At 41.3% G+C, this 18,131-nt stretch overlaps 2 protein-coding genes and 1 long non-coding RNA gene across 3 annotated transcripts; 1 reads left to right on the forward strand and 2 right to left on the reverse strand.

The window, feature by feature from the left end:
* Positions 1 to 1,506: 1,506 nt before the first annotated feature.
* On the reverse strand, positions 1,507 to 3,322 carry LOC134191440 (uncharacterized). The gene is made up of 4 exons (XM_062660061.1): positions 2,470 to 3,322; positions 2,315 to 2,401; positions 2,053 to 2,240; positions 1,507 to 1,984 (listed from the first exon to the last, which is right to left on the reverse strand). Exons 1-4 carry the CDS (start codon positions 3,199 to 3,201, stop codon positions 1,777 to 1,779), a joined length of 1,215 nt encoding a protein of 404 aa, XP_062516045.1. The 5' UTR covers positions 3,202 to 3,322; the 3' UTR covers positions 1,507 to 1,776.
* A 189-nt stretch (positions 3,323 to 3,511) lies between these two features.
* On the forward strand, positions 3,512 to 5,492 carry LOC134191441 (uncharacterized). The gene is made up of 3 exons (XR_009971788.1): positions 3,512 to 3,868; positions 4,583 to 4,698; positions 4,920 to 5,492. It is a non-coding gene; the product is annotated as an uncharacterized LOC134191441 (long non-coding RNA).
* A 1,697-nt stretch (positions 5,493 to 7,189) lies between these two features.
* LOC134191450 (uncharacterized) lies at positions 7,190 to 8,998 on the reverse strand. The gene is made up of 4 exons (XM_062660066.1): positions 8,161 to 8,998; positions 8,006 to 8,092; positions 7,743 to 7,930; positions 7,190 to 7,674 (listed from the first exon to the last, which is right to left on the reverse strand). The coding sequence occupies exons 1-4, from the start codon at positions 8,890 to 8,892 to the stop codon at positions 7,467 to 7,469; spliced, it is 1,215 nt and encodes a 404-aa protein (XP_062516050.1). The 5' UTR covers positions 8,893 to 8,998; the 3' UTR covers positions 7,190 to 7,466.
* Positions 8,999 to 18,131: the final 9,133 nt, after the last annotated feature.

Here is an 18,131-nt window from a genome sequence, read left to right on the forward strand (position 1 = left end):
TTTGTCAAAGGGGCGTGTCAGTGTTCGGGTATTTCAGCCCCCCCCCCAATTCCAATGGCCACGGTACGCCCCTGATAGAACAGAAGCTGGAAGCAGTAGTTCAGGGCGTCACTGGAGAGCTGACAACTTCCTAAGGCCGTGGTATCTCCTTCCCAAACAGTTGTTGAAGGGTAAAGAGAATAGCATGATGCCCGGCCGTAGGAAGTAATGTTTGCTGCGTTCTCGGTCCAGCGGCGTTGTGAAGGGATCGCGATCGGCTGAGACACTGAGAAGTTAGAGGGGCCAAGAAAGCTGTTCTCCGTGCCAGTCGTTTCGTTTAAAAGGCCAAGCAAATCTACTAGCAAAGCCATTGTCGATCGCCAGACGCATGCGCATTAGTAGAGAGTCAAATAGCCAAGTTGAAACGCGAGGCAAAAAGCTGTACAGCCGGCGTCTAAGAGCGCGGTTGAACTAATTCTAGAAAGACACGAAGCAAGTACTTATCTACACCACAGTAGACCCAGCATGCAACATATGGATGATGGCCAAATTCTCTAATTAGTTACAGCTAGGGACAATTTCTTAGCGGACGTTTCGATTAGTAAGGGTAGGATGCCGTAATACATTATGTCTATACATGTCTAGTTAGTGACGTCTTCTTGATGAGCGACTAGCGCAAAGACCTTGTGTAAAGCATTCATGCACTGTGTCTCAGTAGCAGACCAAATCGTTCCGCGGAAGCGTCCTTAAATTGGGAATTGGTATGTTTGCATCACCTCTAAGGCTGTGACATTACGTGGAGGTGTGAAATCAAACGCTGTCTCGGATCTATATGGAGTCAAGAAAAAAGAGGCAGCTGTAGGGGACAGGTGCAGACGTAGCGTCTGATGATGCCAAACGGGTGAAGTGCCTTTGTAATAGCTGCTGTGGCTGCGAGCTAGTAGCCAGGTCTACGCGATCAAGACACACCAGTGCCTATGATATAATGGGACATTCGAAGCCAGGTGACGTCGAGAAGTCACAATGAACAGCAGGTAAGCGGACAACGCTGCAGCAAAAGTATGATTTTGTTTTCTTGATGTATGATAATTATTGTGCGATCGCTTCCAGTTTCGTTGTCGTCTTGTCTGCCCACACTACTGGCCGTGTTCACAATACAGTAGCGTCTAGCCATGGTTACGAGTGGCCAAACCAAAATTTGAAGTTGATGCAAACAAGCAATAATTATCTCTTTCTAACTCAGTCTGTCTCATGCTGAAGATGAGCTAGCTGAATCAAATTCTTTTCAAAGTCATCTGATACTTGCCTCACTAAACTATTGCTCTCTACTATTTTGTTTGGGGACCCTGACACTGAATTTTATAGGTGAAAGTCATGCTGCTATATATATGCTATATTTATATACTGCTGTCCTCATCTGAAACTCCTTTCTCTTTGAACAGCATTGTGTTGGCAGCTTTGCTTTATCATTATTGTTCGTAAATTGGATACCACTTGCATTATCACTAGCAGCTGCTCTCGAAAAGATTGTGTTATTCTTCATGTATAGTTATTACAGAGTCATCTAGGAATCATGACTCAACTGCTGATGAGTGAGTCATCAAAACGCCATAGAGAGAGTTACAGACTTACGTCATGTCAATAATCAAAGCACTCAAAACATCGAATCAAAATGCAAAATATGTCAAAGGGTTAAATTGCAAACAAGTTAAAAATGAAATCAAAGAGTATATAGTTAGTATAATTGCAATTTACTAGTTTTGTTCATCAGCAGCAACTTTAGGAATTCCGTCCGTTTTATAAGCTCGTTTTACGAAGTTTCGTAGCCGTGCTTGGACACAGAATGCGAACAGGCTCCGTCGTTGCAGTTGCCCGAGTGATATATCCAGACCCAAAACGAACTGCCATCTCAAACTTGAGGCAAAACTGGGCAAGCATCTCTTTCTTGTGTGATCTCAAGTCAATGTTTTCTAACTTGTTTCGTTTTATTCCCAAGAACGACAGACTAGTAAAAATTAAAAAGCATATAATAGAACGCCATAGCACATGCAGTGCAAAGTATTATCGAGTTACCTCTTCCTGTAACCTTCGTTCTCGCGCAACACTGTTGAAACAGTTCGGTTCGTTGCATCTCTTTTCCAGCTGGAAGGCATACCACGGCCAAAGCAGGATGGAGCGATGTAAGGGTGTTTGACCCCTGTAAGAGTCACTGCACTGATTGTAACAGTGAGATCTCCAGTTCCTTTGGCCACATTGTCCAGCTAGAGTTACAAACATGTTTGAAGACTAGGAGACAGATGCACTTGGCGTTAGATCAGGTCTAGAGGTTGTTTACCTGAATGGAAATCGGTTCTTTGCTTTCAGTTCTCAGGAAACCTTTTGATCCGATTTCTGCTTCCTTTTCGTAGCGAGGTCTGTGGGACTGAAAGAAACAAAGGTAAAGAAACTGATTAATTGATGGTATTTGCTATTTGTACTGGTCTGTATTACTTTTGGCGGTTGACTAATGACTCTAATAGTAGGCACTTTGACTGTCAGTTCAGGTGTGCAATTGTGGCTGTTAAACAAGTACGAGCTGCCATAAAAGACGTCGTTACTCGCACTTTGTTCATACGCAGAATGAAATGTGGAGGCTTCGACGTCGGACGAAAAGATGGCGTCGGTTAGCATAGCCATGTCCAGGTCTGTCAGTAAAGCTTCTTTGTTTACAATATCATCCGGTGGCGTGGTTTGTACTTTTTGTAATTGTAGGAGCTGGGACTCTTGTAGTATACGAAGGACGTCATCCAGATATTCTTCGTCGTAGCTACCGTACACGGTCTGTGCATTGAGCGACTGACTAGAATACGAATCCTCACTGCCACCGAGACTTGAACTGAACCGGTTTTGAGAGCCCTGGTGTTGGTAGGTGGGTTTGGCCACGTCTTCCTGATCACCCCACGCATGTGCGCTGCAATCATAGAACTGAAACTGGGAGTAGTTCTGGGCGTCACTGGAGAACTGACAACTTCCTAAGTCCGTGGTGTCTCCTTCCCAAGCTGAAGGGTAAAGAGAATGGTATGGTGCCCCGTAGGAAGAAGTCTTTGCTGCGTTCTCGGTCCAGCAACACTGTGAAGGGATCGCGATCGGCTGAGACATCGAGAAGTTAGAGGGGCCAAGAAAGCCGTTCTCCGTACCAGTCGTTTCGTTTAGATGGCCAAGCAAATCTGCTAGCAAAGCCATTGTCGATCGCCAGACGCATGCGCATTAGTAGAGAGTCAAATAGCCAAGTTGAAATGCGAGACGAATAGCTGCACTGCTGGCGTCTAAGAACGCGGTCGGACTAATCCTAGAAAGACACAAAGCAGGTACTTATGTACACCACAGTAGACCTTGCATGCATCATATGGACAATGACCAGATTCCCTTAGTTAGAGCTAGGGACAATTTCTTAGCGAATCGACGTTTCAATTAGTAAGCGTACGATGCCGTAATATATTACGTCTATACATGTCTAGTTAGTGACGTATTCTTGAGAAGTGACTAGCGCAAAGACCCTGCAGGTCTAAAGCATTCACGTACTGTTTCTCTGTAGCCGACCAAACTGTTCCGCAGAAGTGTGCTCAAATTGGGATTGGGTATGTTAGCATCACCTCTAAGGTTGTGAAATCACGTGGAGGTGTGAAATCGAACGTTGTGTCGGATCTACATGGAATCAAGAAAAAGAGGCAGCTGTGGGGGACAGGTGCAGCTGTAGCGTCTGATGATTCCAAAGGGGTAAGGCGCTCTTGAAATAGCTGCCGTGGATGCAAGCTGGTAGCCAGGTCTACGTGATCAATACACACCAGTGCCTATGGTATAATGGGACATTCGAAGCCAGATAACGTCGAAAAGTCACAATGAACAGCAGGTAAGTGGACAACGCTGCAGCAATGTATGCTTTTTTCTTGATGTATGATCATTATTGTATGATCGCTCCCGGTTTCGTTGTCCGTCTTGTCTGCCCACACTGCTGGCGTGTTCACACTACGGTATCGTCTAGCCATGTTTACGAGTGGCCAAGCCAAGATTTGCAGTAGATGCGAACAAGTAATTTTCTCTTTCTAACTCAGTCTGAATGTGAGCTAGCTGAATCAACTTCTTTCCAAAGTCATCTGCTACTTGCCTCACTAAACTACTGCTCTTTACTATTTTCTTTGGGGACCCTGACACTGTTACAGGTGAAAGTCATGCTGCTATATATATGCTATATAATCTTTTTACTCATATACTGCTGTCCTCATCTGAAAACTCACTTCTTTTTCGACAGCAATGTGTTGGTAGCTTTGCTTTATCATCATCGTTCGCAAATTGGATACCACATGCATCATCATTAGCAGCTGCTCTCTAAACGATTGTGTTATTCCTCATGTACAGTTATTACAGAGTCATCTAGGAATCATGACTCAACTGCTGGTGAGTCATCAAAAACGCTATCTAGTGTTTTGTAGTGTGAACACAGCCACTATGTCTAGTTGAATAAATTTGAATCATCTGGTTGTTGCCTACTTACAGTGGGAACAAGATATTGAAACCTTTTTATGTCTTTAGCAATACATATAAACGTGCATTTTATATGATTTAGTGGAAAGTGAAGTGCTTCTGGCAGAATTACCCAAGGTCAGCTTTATCAAACAATCTGCAAACTGTGGCGTACAACAAGAGTCAGAGACTGCTAGAGTTGATCATGTAGGCGATGAGGTACACCTAAATTTAGTGCCTACATTTGCATATATTTATTCTTACATTGAATTGGTTGTTTAGTATGGATGACACGGAATGTGGTGTGTGTGTGTGTGTGTGTGTGTGTGTGTGTGTGTGTGTGTGTGTGTGTGTGTGTGTGTGTGTGTGTGTTTGTGTGTGTGTGTGTGAGTGAGTGCGCATGTATGCAGATATCAGGTAACTCTAGCTTTTTCTACCAGAACGCATCAAGCGACTCTGAGTTTGATATGAACACCCAACAAACACCTGTACTTGAAACATCAGAGACATCAGATGATGGAGCTTCAAGCGGGCAGGATACCAGTTTCATTGATTTTCAAGGCATATTTCAGTATGATGAGGAATCAACAAACCAGACTCAGAAGTCATCTGTTGAAGTTAGGGTTGACTTGGCTGTTACTCACACTAAACCACCCAGAGTAATAATTATACCTGATGAATCCGATATGAAAGGTACATTTTATGATATCATAGATGAAGAATCACAAGCAGTTTCTTCTGGTTAATCTCCTAAAAATAGACAAAGGACGTTAATCCACAGCAGTCTCCATCGTTTCTCAAACATCAGAAGATGATGCTTACCTATCTCTGAGTCAGTGGCTTGCCGTGCTGCTGCTAAAACTTCAGTTACAGTACTATGTTTGTAGCACAGTGATGGTCCTCTTCAGGAAATATTGTGGTCTTACTAGCATGTGGTAACTCATCCTTAGCAACCCCATTTCCTACTACAATGCATAAACTGTTTGCCTGTAGCAGGATTAGTAAACGTTCAAAATCAGCTGTCAATTACGTTATCTGTCCAGGGTGTTCGCACTTGTATATCTTTGACAATTACAAGTTGGTAAATTCACTTGATCATTCTGAACAACACTGCCAACAAACAATTAATATAAAAGTATGCAATGAGCCACTTCTTTACAAGAAGCAACTTAGCTTAGGAAAGTTCAAATGGGTACCTTTCAAGACATTTTGGTTTTGCCCTCCGTCAGAACTTCTAAAGACTTTTTCAAGAAAGAACAGTTTGTGGATTGGCTTGATGCTCCGCTGGATGATCCAAGCAGTGTGCCTCTTGCCTTACGTAAAGGAATATGGGATGTCTGGCATGGAAGAGTATGGCGCCAGTTGAGGGACGATAGAGGCCATCCATTTAGTGAGAAATTCAATGTTGGGTTGAGTCTCAATGTGGATTGGTTTTGTTCTTATTCCCGTCACAATATAAAGTTGGTGTTATTTTCATGTCAGTTCTTACCTAACATGTCATTAACAGCGGATGAAACCGAGGTGGACTATTTTGGTAGGTATTATACCAGGTCCATCTGAACTTAAGCTGCATATCAATGACTTTATGACTCCTTTGGTGAACGACTTGGAGGTGGTGCGAAATGGTGTAGAAATTGTTTTACCTGACGGTTCTATTAAACTGCAATATCAGGGCGTTGCTTGCCTTCGTATTGAGCCGTGATCTCTTTCTTACAACGGAAATCTACAGACCGCAACATGTCGTAGTAGCTGTCCAGAAAGTGATCGTGACGACAAATGGGGCCACAACCAAACTTGCATGTTAGGAGATGGTAACCTTTCTGATCAACATCCTTAGTAAGTTACCACATTGGTTGATACATTTCTTGATACTACTCAACTGAGGAAGGGACGCTCCAAGTCGCATAAAAGCTGCAGTACGAAACTGAGCATTTGTAAGACTAAAATTTTGCGAACAAGGAATTGCCTCAAGCCATTTCCCAGCCAAAGGACCCTTACTGCTGATGAGCCTTGAGCGGTCTTCTTTGGTATTGCAGGACTGTAGGAAATCCTGAAACTGTCTGTCTTTTCTGATGGCTTGCAGTCTGGATTGAAGATGTTTTGGTTTGCAGTAAGCAGTTTCAAAGATGGTAACTCTTTTACCATACTGACGCCACTTGTATGGAGACCGTTCAAAGCATCCTTCAGATCCTGTGTAGTTGATATGGCTGGTAAATCCAAGTCTTCCGTGAGACCACGGCAGATGTCACTGAGCCTCTGCTCTCTATCTGGAAGGTTGCTCAGTGTGTTGGCCCAGGCTCCCACAAATGCTGAACTGGCGGTCTCTGTAGCTGCTGAGAGGCCAAAGCCGCCATGTTTGATGGCCAACGTGAGCTGTTACTGTTGTCTGGCTGTTAGTTTCCTGCCAACGATGTTCTCAAACGTAGTATTGATTTCTTTGTCATGCTGACTGGCCACAGAAGAGACCATCCGTGGAGGAACAGTGCGTAGGAGATGCATGACTCTAGGCACTCCACAATATCATTCAATATAAAATAGGAGCACTAAATTCATTCATTCATTCAATATAAACCCTACTTTCCAACTGATTCTAAAAGAGTGCATTAATATATGTTTAGGTAAACGGAAATGACCTAGATCTGCCGCTGCAAAAGACTGGTCAATCATCAGTAAGACTAAACGCATATATGCTTTACAATTACCAAAAGAGTTCAGTACAACTGTGTGTTCAAACAATTACGTTTTCATACAAATAGTAACATAGCAAATGAGCAAACTAAAAAGGTACATACTAGTATATAGAGTTACAGACTTACATTCAAGTCATGTCAATGCTCAAAGCACTCAAAACATCGAATCAAAATGTAAAATATGTCAAAGGGTTAAATTGCAAACAAGTTAAAAATGAAATCAAAGAGTATATAGTTAGTATAATTGCAATTTACTAGTTTTGTTCATCAGCAGCAACTTTAGGAACTCCGTCCGTTTTATTCGCTCATTTTACGAAGTTTCGTAGCCGTGCTTGGACACAGAATGCGAACAGGCTCCGTCGTTGCAGTTGCCCGAGTAATATATCCAGACCCAAAAGGAACTGCTATCTCAAACTTGAGACAAAACTGGGCAAGCATCTCTTTCTTGTGTGATCTCAAGTCAATGTTTTCTAACTTGTTTCGTTTTATTCCCAAGAACGACAGACTAGTAAAAATTAAAAAGCATATATTAGAACGCCATAGCACATGCAGTGCAAAGTATTATCGAGTTACCTCTTCCTGTAACCTTCGCTCTCGCGCAACACTGTTGAAACAGTTCGGTTCGTTGCATCTCTTTTCCAGCTGGAAGGCATACCACGGCCAAAGCAGGATGGAGCGATGTAAGGGTGTTTGACCCCTGTAAGAGTCACTGCACTGATTGTAACAGTGAGATCTCCAGTTCCTTTGGCCACATTGTCCAGCTAGAGTTACAAGACATGTTTGAAGTCTAAGAGACAGGTGCACTTGGCGTTAGATCAGGTCTAGAGGTTGTTTACCTGAATGGAAATCGGTTCTTTGCTTTCAGTTTTCAGCAAACCTTTTGATCCGGCTTCTGCTTCCTTTTCGTAACGAGCTCTGTGGGCCTGAAAGAAACAAAGGTAAAGAAACTGGTTAATTGATGGTATTTGCTATTTGTACTGGTCTGTATTACTTTTGGCGGTTGACTAATGACTCTAATAGTAGGCACTTTGACTGTCAGTTCAGGTGTGCAATTGTGGCTGTTAAACAAGTACGAGCTGCCATAAAAGACGTCGTTACTCGCACTTTGTTCATACGCAGAATGAAATGTGGAGGCTTCGACGTCGGACGAAAAGATGGTGTCGGTTAGCATAGCCATGTCCAGGTCTGTCAGTGAAACTTCTTCGTTTACAATATCATCCGGTGCCGTGGTTTGTACCCTTTGTAATTGTAGGGGCGGGGACTCTTGTAGTGTATGAAAGACGTCATCCAGATATTCTTCGTCGTAGCTACCGTACACGGTCTGTGCATTGAGCGACTGACTAGAATACGAATCCTCACTGCCACCGAGACTTGAACTGAACTGGTTTTGAGAGCCCTGGTGTTGGTAGGTGGGTTTGGCCACGTCTTCCTGATCACCCCACGCATGTGCGCTGCAATCATAGAACTGAAGCTGGGAGTAGTTCTGGGCGTCACTGGAGAACTGACAACTTCCTAAGTCCGTGGTGTCTCCTTCCCAAGCTGAAGGGTAAAGAGAATGGTATGGTGCCCCGTAGGAAGAAGTCTTTGCTGCGTTCTCGGTCCAGCAACACTGTGAAGGGATCGCGATTGGCTGAGACATCGAGAAGTTAGAGGGGCCAAGAAAGCCGTTCTCCGTGCCAGTCGTTTCGTTTAGAAGGCCAAGCAAATCTGCTAGCAAAGCCATTGTCGATCGCCAAACGCATTAGCAGAGAGTCAAATAACCGAGTTGAAAGGCGAGGCAAAGAGCTGTACTGCCGGCGTCTGCAAACGCGGTCGGACTAATCCTAGAAAGACGCAAAGCAGGTACTTATGTACACCACAGTAGACCCCGCATTCGTCATATGGATGAAAGCCAGATTCCCTAATTAAAGGTAGGGACAATTTCTTAGCGGACGTTTCAATTAGTAAGGGAACGATGCTGTAATATATTATGTCTATGTCTAGTTACTGACGTCTTCTTGAGGAGTGACTAGCGCAAAGACCCTGTGTAAAGCATTACTCTCAGATGTAAGCCAGCGTTAACGTTCCCGGCAGGGTTCGATCGTGATTGCGAGACGACATACGATACTGAAACCTCCCGCGAGTAGGTAGGATTACAACAAACAGTTTGCTGTGACTCCGAAAGATTTGTGACACTTTATTCTACAGACCCAAGTCCCTATTGGCAAGTGTAAGTAATGTGGACCGAGTTCCCCGCAGGATTGATTGTGATTGCGAGACCTCATGATACTAAAACCTTACGCGAATATGATTGCTTACATGCAGAGTTTGCTGTGACACCAGAAGGCCTATTCTCGAGCACTAACACAGAACGTGATACCCTAATTAACGTTTCTTCATAAACAATCATACCGGACTGACTTTAGCCTCCGACGAAGAATCCCAAAATTTGGAAATCAGCTGCAAAACACGTTAGTACAAAAATGTAATTTTCAGGAAAATTGGATGTAAGACTAATTGCAAGTGCAATACTTTTGATGCGCTTTCATACCTAAATTTTACATACTTCTCAATATTTTTCAGATCAAACAATAGACTTGAAAGAGACAAGGTCACACAGTGGATAAGGCTGAATAGAAATAAAATCGCAATTGCACGAAATTGGCATTGTGTGTATGACATGTGTTGCTACGTTGTGATCAATTTGTTAAAACTATTGTATATCTCTATAGAGCTAAATTACTTTAGGAAATGTGTTGTTTACTAGCAAATATAGTAATTATTTTATTGATTGATATTCATTTCTCTTCTAAAATACACATTTATTGTGACATTGTGACAGCATGCATGTTATTGTGCAATTGTTGGTAATTCTATTTTATAAATTTTGATTTTAACTATTAGAATATATTAATATTAAAACTGATTTTAACGTTGTTGTAATGAGATATAAAATCGTTTTTAACGTCAACGCATTTAAATTCATATTTTAAATAGTATCTCAGCAACAAACACGTAATAGTATACAGATAAACAATCGATAGTGATTACAAATAAGAGTTTATCCAATAACAATAATGTATATATATTAGTAAATTAAATTATCGTTGTACACACACACACACACACACACACACACACACACACACACACACTCACACACACACACACACACACACACACACACACACACACACACACACACACACACACACACACACACACACACACACACACACACACACGGCTATATATGTATCCAGATGTACATATATATATATATATATATATATATATATATATGTAACCTGTTAGGCCGGTTAAGTTGTGTGTGTGTGTGTGTGTGTGTGTGTGTGTGTGTGTGTGTGTGTGTGTGTGTGTGTGTGCTTGTGCGTGCGTGTGTAGCGCATGCGTGCATGTGCATGAGTGTGTAGCGCATGCTTGCCTGCCCGCCAGCCCGCACTAAAGGCTATAGTCACGACTACCAGAATTTCATCGCCTTAAGTGCAGACCAGGAGCAGCGTGACCTGTAGGAATGGGGGGACTAAACTTCACAATGCTACGGGGCACGCCCATTTTATGAAAACACCCTTTTTTCGGACACGCCTACGTTTGTTGGCTTTTAATTGACTCACACAGTAGAATCAGTGGCAGATGCAGACTGGAAAAAATAGTGGTGTGTATACTATATGCTGCGTTGGTCCTCACACGAATCTAAAGAATTTTATGAGGTCACGGCTACAAATGGTGGGTGCTATAGTCCTGTCTAGCCCATGCCAGGCTATGCCCTTGAGCAGATCAATGAAATATATTGAGCATCTTTTGCAGCTACAATTTGTCAAACTTGTGTAGTGCACTCTAGCTAATGCAATAGAATGTGCACTGATCTTTTGATATCATTCTATTTGCAAGACTATTGCAGCAGTTTGTGTCCCTAGATATTTGTCATTTTTCAATGCTACTTTAGCATTATTAGAGAGTCGGTATGTTATATTACTTTCTTTCCACGTGTCCCTAGCATTGACTGCGTGCTGATTGTGACAGTCACGTGTAGTGATATCTTCAAAGTTTCTACAGCTCGCCTTTTCAACTCATTCCAGACACAGTCACATTCATCTATGAAGTAGGAGACAATGTAAAATTGATGCTTTACGTAGCCCTTTAGACTTACTTGTCTGACTGACAAATGTTTGCATATTTTGTTTCGGTTTCAAAGGACCCTAGATGAAAACAGCCCTTCCGCTTCCTTTCTGAGAAGGTCGCTAAAACTGAAAGCAACAAACGCAATCAGTAGCTGCATGACTGTAATCAGTAGTTACATCATTGTTCTAGCGTTGTTTTATATGAATCCTAGTGATACAGACTGTTGGGCTGTTTTTCACAACTAGATGCGCATCGATTCATGCAACCACATGCACGTTAATTGCTAGTGTCAATTTGCACTAGAATGATTCAAAAGTGTTGCTCGATCAAGAGTTTAGGAACAAGAAAATTTCGAAATTTTGAAGATTACCATAAAGGTGGAGAGACGTCTCTATGTATGGTATTCAAGTTAAGTCCCTTAATTAATTAAGTCAAGTCAATGTAGGCAACATTACTATTAGCATTGCTTCAGATTCTCTTCTTTGAGACATCCGTACAGTTCTGACATGTACCGTACAGTGTTTCAAGTTTATTAATATACATCTTTGCTACTTTTGATTTGCACATTATCCTCGTTCGTTTGTGATTGTTTTCGTCTCATTTGATTGCACATTTTGAATACTAACCCATATCTAGGGTCGTGCGTGTTTAATTGATTATGTTGTCACATGAGACTTTTTTCAAACACCCATCTATTTTGACTCTAACATTATCTTGTCCTATCATCCTATTTTCTTCGACAACTGTTTATATAATGAATTGGTTTTTCTTCAATTTTTTAGAATTCAAATTATAATTTAATTAAAATTAAGTGTTGAATTATAGTTTGGTGATAGAAATGTAAATAGTCGCCTTTGGCGGGGTTTTGTTCGATCTTGATGTATGCATGCTCTCCAGACACAAATTCAGTCTATATGATTATTCCTCACTAAAGAGTTTCTATTACAAAACCTTTGATGCATTTAAACAAATTTTATGGTTTAATGATTTCTATCTTTGGAAGGTTTTGCAGTAATTTTGCTTTATTGTCTTTCCTTAACATTTTTGTTTAGACTACATATTTAGAAATAATGTCCGTTTTTATTGACAACTTTGAATGTGTTCTATTTTGCTCCAAAAGTGTGAGTCTAAATATCTTTAGTGTCGTGCGGTTACAGTTGCTGTCTGGCAGCTCCCAGACTACACAATACAAGTGAAAACACACATGGCAGTTTATAGAAAAAGATAGTTGACATAAATGTATATTGTTCCTCAAAAGTTCTACATTTATGGACTTAGTTCTTCTTTATCACTTTTTCTGCAAAGCTTTGTAGCTGTGCTGGGACACAGAATACGAACAGATTGCGTAGTCACAGTCACATTTTTAGCACATTGTGCCATATTTTCCAACTAATCATGAAACATGTAAATTTGTATGCAACACGTAAAAGACAACTGTGCTTAGTGCTTTTAACCTGAATAACGACTGGTTCCTCTGTTTTCAGTTTTCAGCAAACCCTTAGAAAGGATCATAACGAGCTCGATGGAACTGAAAAATCAAAAGTGTTGTTACATCTTTCGCAAATGTATATATGTATATTTTGATCAGTCGTTTAGACTATTTACCTGTGGCGATTGACGAATGATAGTGAGAGTAGATGGTTTAAAGGGGAGCTCGAATATATATATATATATATATATATATATATATATATATATATATATATATATATATTACACTGGACACCCAAGGGTTGTAGGTGTGGGAAGGTCCTCTGCACATTCCCACGCGTAGTGTGTGCCTGTAGAAGAAGAAGAATAAGAAACTGGACTTTCAACTGGAACTGCGCTGCAGTCCACGAAATCCAAGTTTCTGGTTTGTTGTTTCCTGGTTTCAGTGTATTCAACGGCATCCGTAGGACTGTTCCATGCATTGCTGGTCGTTTTGTAAACTTGTCAGAAGTTCTGGCATCTGCTCTAGGCACATGTCCAGCAAGACAGCTTCGTAATCACCGTAGTATAGGGTTTGCTCTCTTTGCTCAGAGGACGTTTGACTGCTATAGGACTCTTCACCGCCACTCGATCGGACCATGCAGCAGAGACGACGTCGTACTTGTGTGGGTGTTGGTTGTCCGTACAGAGTTGGTGGTGAAGGCTCAAAGCGGCGCTAGAGAGCTAACGAATTATTGGGGACTGACTTTCCGAATACGCTCTTGCAGAGAAAGAAAAATTAATGATCAGTTTCCTGGTACGAAGTAGATAAATCATCATTTTCGAGTATCCGACTTTCTAAAATGTAGACGAAAAGACGGTAGTCTGCTGAAAACGTTGCTGTCTATCGCCAGTAGACGCATGAACCAGACCATGACCATTCCACTGGGTTCCAGTTGCAAGACCACTTGTTACGTTTGACATAGTCGACCATGGCACCTAAGTAAGCAGTTACTGCAATCATCACGAAGCAACTCTGCACTGTCTCTATTATTGTCTAGATACGGTATCAGTTTCCTAACGGTATCAGTTTCCTAACGGTCTTCCCCTTTTGAGCATTATAATATCCGTGGGGAAATCCCCTAATGACTCATGCATCTGTGCGGGAGTGTGTTGAAGTTAGTTAGCGTATACTGGGATTCATGCAAAATGTACTGTTTTACTAACAATCACTGCAGTAAATCTATATTTACAGATGACTGTACGAATTGGCACTCGTTCCCCTTAGTGGACAATTTCGAAGCTACTTGATTTAGTGACAGACTGTAGGAATTTGTAGTACAGCAGAATCACTCGATACCGTCATTACATGTAGTGATGCATGTGCGACTCTAATTACTAACTATTTCAATAATTGTATTGATTGATATCAATTATTTAAATTTTTACACAAACTGGGACTGTAAGGCTGCATGCTGCATTGATTTGGGCTGAGTACACGTTATACTATTTGTGCTTTAAGCATACAATTGATGGAGTGTAATTCCAACATTCTATCTATTACATTGTTTCAAAAGATATAATATTATACATTTTTACAAAAAATATAAACGCGAGCAGAGAGAACAAACTGCAGCCATTATAATTGAATTCATTCTATTTCTCCGTAAAAGCCGTATTTGTGCTATTGAATTCTCTTCTACTTCTTTGCTCTTCTTGCAAGGCTTTGTAGACATGTTGAAACATACGATACAAAACGATTCATAACACGTTCACATCACTAAATTCTTTAAAATTGCAACCTAAAACGAACAAAACATGCATTCGTTGAGCAAGCGTATAGTGATACACAGACACACAGACAGACAGACAGACAGACAGTCATCTGTTGTAGTCTTTAGTTTGTTGTTGATTTAGAGCAACTTTACTTAAAGTCTAGCTTTTAAGCTCTTGAAGGAAACTTTTTGGATTTGAAATATACGTATTTGAGAGACAGACAGACAGACAGACAGATAGACAGAATATACCATACCTGTTTCGAGTGAAGGCATTATGATACTAGGAACACCAATTGAGAAACGTGAATATGTTGCACGAGCATGTTCCACTATTGAAGAAAAGGGAATGATCTTTGTAGACAGCTTGTCGACTTGGATAATGTGCAAGCATCCATGTTGCTTCTTTGATACTGTCATACCACACGGCTAAATCACTTAGCAAGAGGAACATGTCCAGAAACACTGGACCAGGCAGCTACTATTCACGACAAGCAAACAACATATACCTTCTCTCATTTGCTAGGAAATGTTAACATCAGTGGAAATATGTGGAACCAAGTAACGCTGCCAGTAAGACTAGGAGGATTTGGTATGACTCTCTAAACGGAGTGGCACCCTTTGCTTTTGTTGCCAGCTGGGCACATTCTCTTAGGCTATTGCCTGATCGCTTTCCTGTTCTTCAAGATCAAGGCAACTCTCTAGTGACATCATCTAACCATGCGAGTGATATTGGGCTAACTTTAGAACACCATCTCAAAGATATTTCCAAGTTGTCGAATTTGTTGCCTAACACAAAAAAGTTGCAACATCAATCAAAAGCAGATCAGTTGATTGAAACTGATTCTAATCGAGATGCAGCACGATTGCTTTCAATTAGAGGTAAAGGAGCTAGAGCATGGTTAGATTCCATTCCATCTTCAGAAAAGTTTGCACTTTCATCTGGCAATTATTTGTCTTGGCGGCTTCTCTCAGATTGGGTCTACCTTTGTCTTTACCGCCCTGGGCCACTAAATGTGAATGTGGAAAGTCACTAGATGTTGAAGGGTACCATTTACTAACATACAAAATGGGTGGAGGCCCAGTTTGGTCTCACAATTCTGTTGTTTTGTGCTGGTCTAAATGCCTGAGCAGTCTACAATGCCAACATCAAATAGAACCAAAAGATAGATATACCACATCCAACAATAGTTTAGACATTGTTGTGTTTGACTCAACATGTGGGGGAAATGTTGAGCTTGAAGTGACCCTTGCTCACCCCTGGAGCCAGGACATTCTGCGAAGTGGAGCAACTATAGATGGAGCCGCAACAAGTAGGAGAGAAGACATCAAACATAGCAAATATTCTAAAGAGCAGTTGCCTGGAGGGTACACTCCTACCCTTATTCCACTAGTTTTCGAACACTTTGGTAGGTGGGGAGAAGACGCATCAGCGTTCCTCGATAAACTTTCCAAACTATATAGAGATGAAGCAGGAAGAAACAAGCTCTCAGATTTTAAGACACATTAGAGAAGACGCTTATCAGTACAACTTTCAGCGTTGCAATGCCTCAGTGTTTGCTAGAAAGATGATCAGAGTAACATATGGACAGAAAGCTGGCCAGAGTCTAGATGTTGTTTAACTTTTAATTCAGTAAACTAAATTTTGGTTTGTAGGCTTCGTAGGGGAGCTTTTTAATGGTACTTGTTCCTTGTGTAATTGTAATTGTAGTTGTGACACTTGTTGTTCATTAGCTGTTACTTTAGCTTCACCTGTATTAGCTTTGATGTATAAAAATATATGAAAATTTGACACACACACACACACACACACACACACACACACACACACACACACACACACACACACACACACACACACAACGTATGCCTCTGCTGCATGCCCAGCAAAAAGAATTGATCAGTTTCACGACCTCTCCACAAAGACAACCCGACATGAATTCTATCAATCCTATACCAGTATTCCATGCATTGACTACATGGCAGTATGCATGCATCGAACGAGAACATCTTTCAAATCTCTAGCTAACTAAAGCTAACTAAATTCAAATAATCGACATTGCACGATCTAAATAGCCAATTAACCTTTGACAAACTATTTTATAAATTCGCAATTCTATTTGATAACCACGTACAAGACTCATAAAATGTTGACCATAAAAGATCTGGTAGTTCGAAGCTATAGCATGCAAGACTTACGGTAATTTTAATATCACAGCTCTGTTGTACGAAAATTATTGGGGATCCAAGGCCCTTCGGTCTTCTGTTCCTATACGCCTATGCTCGTTAGTTACATGTATGCAGGAAATGCTGCCTGCATATACATTACGAATAAGAAGATCCAAACGTTTCCGAATACATATATATATATATATATATATATATATATATATATATATATATATATATACTTCAGCTCAGGTACATAATTTTTGTAACAATTATAAACTTAGGCAATGCGTTTGAATTTCCAATCTAGATTATTTGCGTAATTAAGTTTCTACAGAAGCGCTAGTTAGTCTTAGCGATACCGATGCATCTCTTTCGTAAATTTCAACATATCTGGAATAACGTCTTGAGTCAGCCAGTCACGGCCGTGTTTTTGTTGAAGCATCACATGCAATGCTATGAATGTGAAGATTGACCTGTGTCATTTCACATGATCACGTTACGCTAGTGTTGACTGTAGTATATTGGTACTTATACGCACGCAGTGATTCTACACCACGGAAGACTGACGCTCTATTGCTATAGACACATCGAACTATATCTGAACGTGGAACACAGACGCTAACAATGCAATTGCCCTATGGCTATCTTATACATGTCATCGTAACTCCGCCTCTAACTAATTAGTACACCAATGCACCACAGTCCTCCCTCCTTAGTCTTGTCGGTATCTAGCAGGAGGTCTCCTGTTGGATCTCGCTGGATATCTTCTTTCTGCTCCGGGTGATAACTCGGCTGTTGCTGTCGTTGGTGTCTTCTGGTTTGATTCACCTGGTTCAGCCGTTGTGTTCTCTTCAACTGCTGCTTTATCTCGATCCAGGGCCACTGAAATTGGTGTTTCTTTTGTCTCTGCCACTTGTGGCATACTCCTCTCATCTCTGGATCTTAGTTGGTCCAGATGTACATATCTAGCACTTGTTTCGACATTGACCAAGTAGTTCGTGGGACCCAGCCTCTGAACTATGGTACACCACCTAATCACTTCCCTCTACTGTCTTGTCTCGGGTTGATCCTAGTTCGAGGTCTTTTGCTCGAAAAGTAGCATCTTCATATTGATTAGACTGCAGATCTCGGATGTTGTTCTCTGTTTCAGGTCGTAAAGAGTTAGTCTAGTTCTCAATTCTCTCTTCAACATTAGCTCAGCCAGGGCCTTCCCTGTTGTTGTGTTGGGTGTCGTTCGATACCGCAGTAAGAATGATGATACCTGATGACTGATGGATCTCCCGGTTGGCCGACTCTTCTAACTTTTCTTGAGTTCTTGGACTAGTCTTTTAGCCTGTTCATTGGATAATGGATGATAAGGAGGTGTTAACTGATGTCGAATTCCAATGGCCTTCATAAACATCTGAAATTCATGTGACCTAAATTGAGGCCCGTTATCCGTCACCAACCTCCTGGGTAAGCCGTGACAACTGAAGGTCCGTCT

Source organism: Corticium candelabrum, chromosome 15 (genome assembly GCF_963422355.1).
Source record: "Corticium candelabrum chromosome 15, ooCorCand1.1, whole genome shotgun sequence".
Taxonomy (NCBI): Eukaryota; Metazoa; Porifera; class Homoscleromorpha; order Homosclerophorida; family Plakinidae; genus Corticium; species Corticium candelabrum.

Coding starts and splice junctions, on each gene's coding strand:
- LOC134191440 (XM_062660061.1), bottom strand. CDS start 3,201: ATGGCTTTGCTAGCAGATTTGCTTGGCCATCTAAACGAAACGACTGGT. Junction 2,241..2,314: donor AAGAACCGATTTCCATTCAG/GTAAACAACCTC, acceptor TTGTAACTCTAG/CTGGACAATGTGGCCAAAGG. Junction 1,985..2,052: donor AACGAAGGTTACAGGAAGAG/GTAACTCGATAA, acceptor AATTTTTACTAG/TCTGTCGTTCTTGGGAATAA.
- LOC134191450 (XM_062660066.1), bottom strand. CDS start 8,892: ATGGCTTTGCTAGCAGATTTGCTTGGCCTTCTAAACGAAACGACTGGC. Junction 7,931..8,005: donor AAGAACCGATTTCCATTCAG/GTAAACAACCTC, acceptor TTGTAACTCTAG/CTGGACAATGTGGCCAAAGG. Junction 7,675..7,742: donor AGCGAAGGTTACAGGAAGAG/GTAACTCGATAA, acceptor AATTTTTACTAG/TCTGTCGTTCTTGGGAATAA.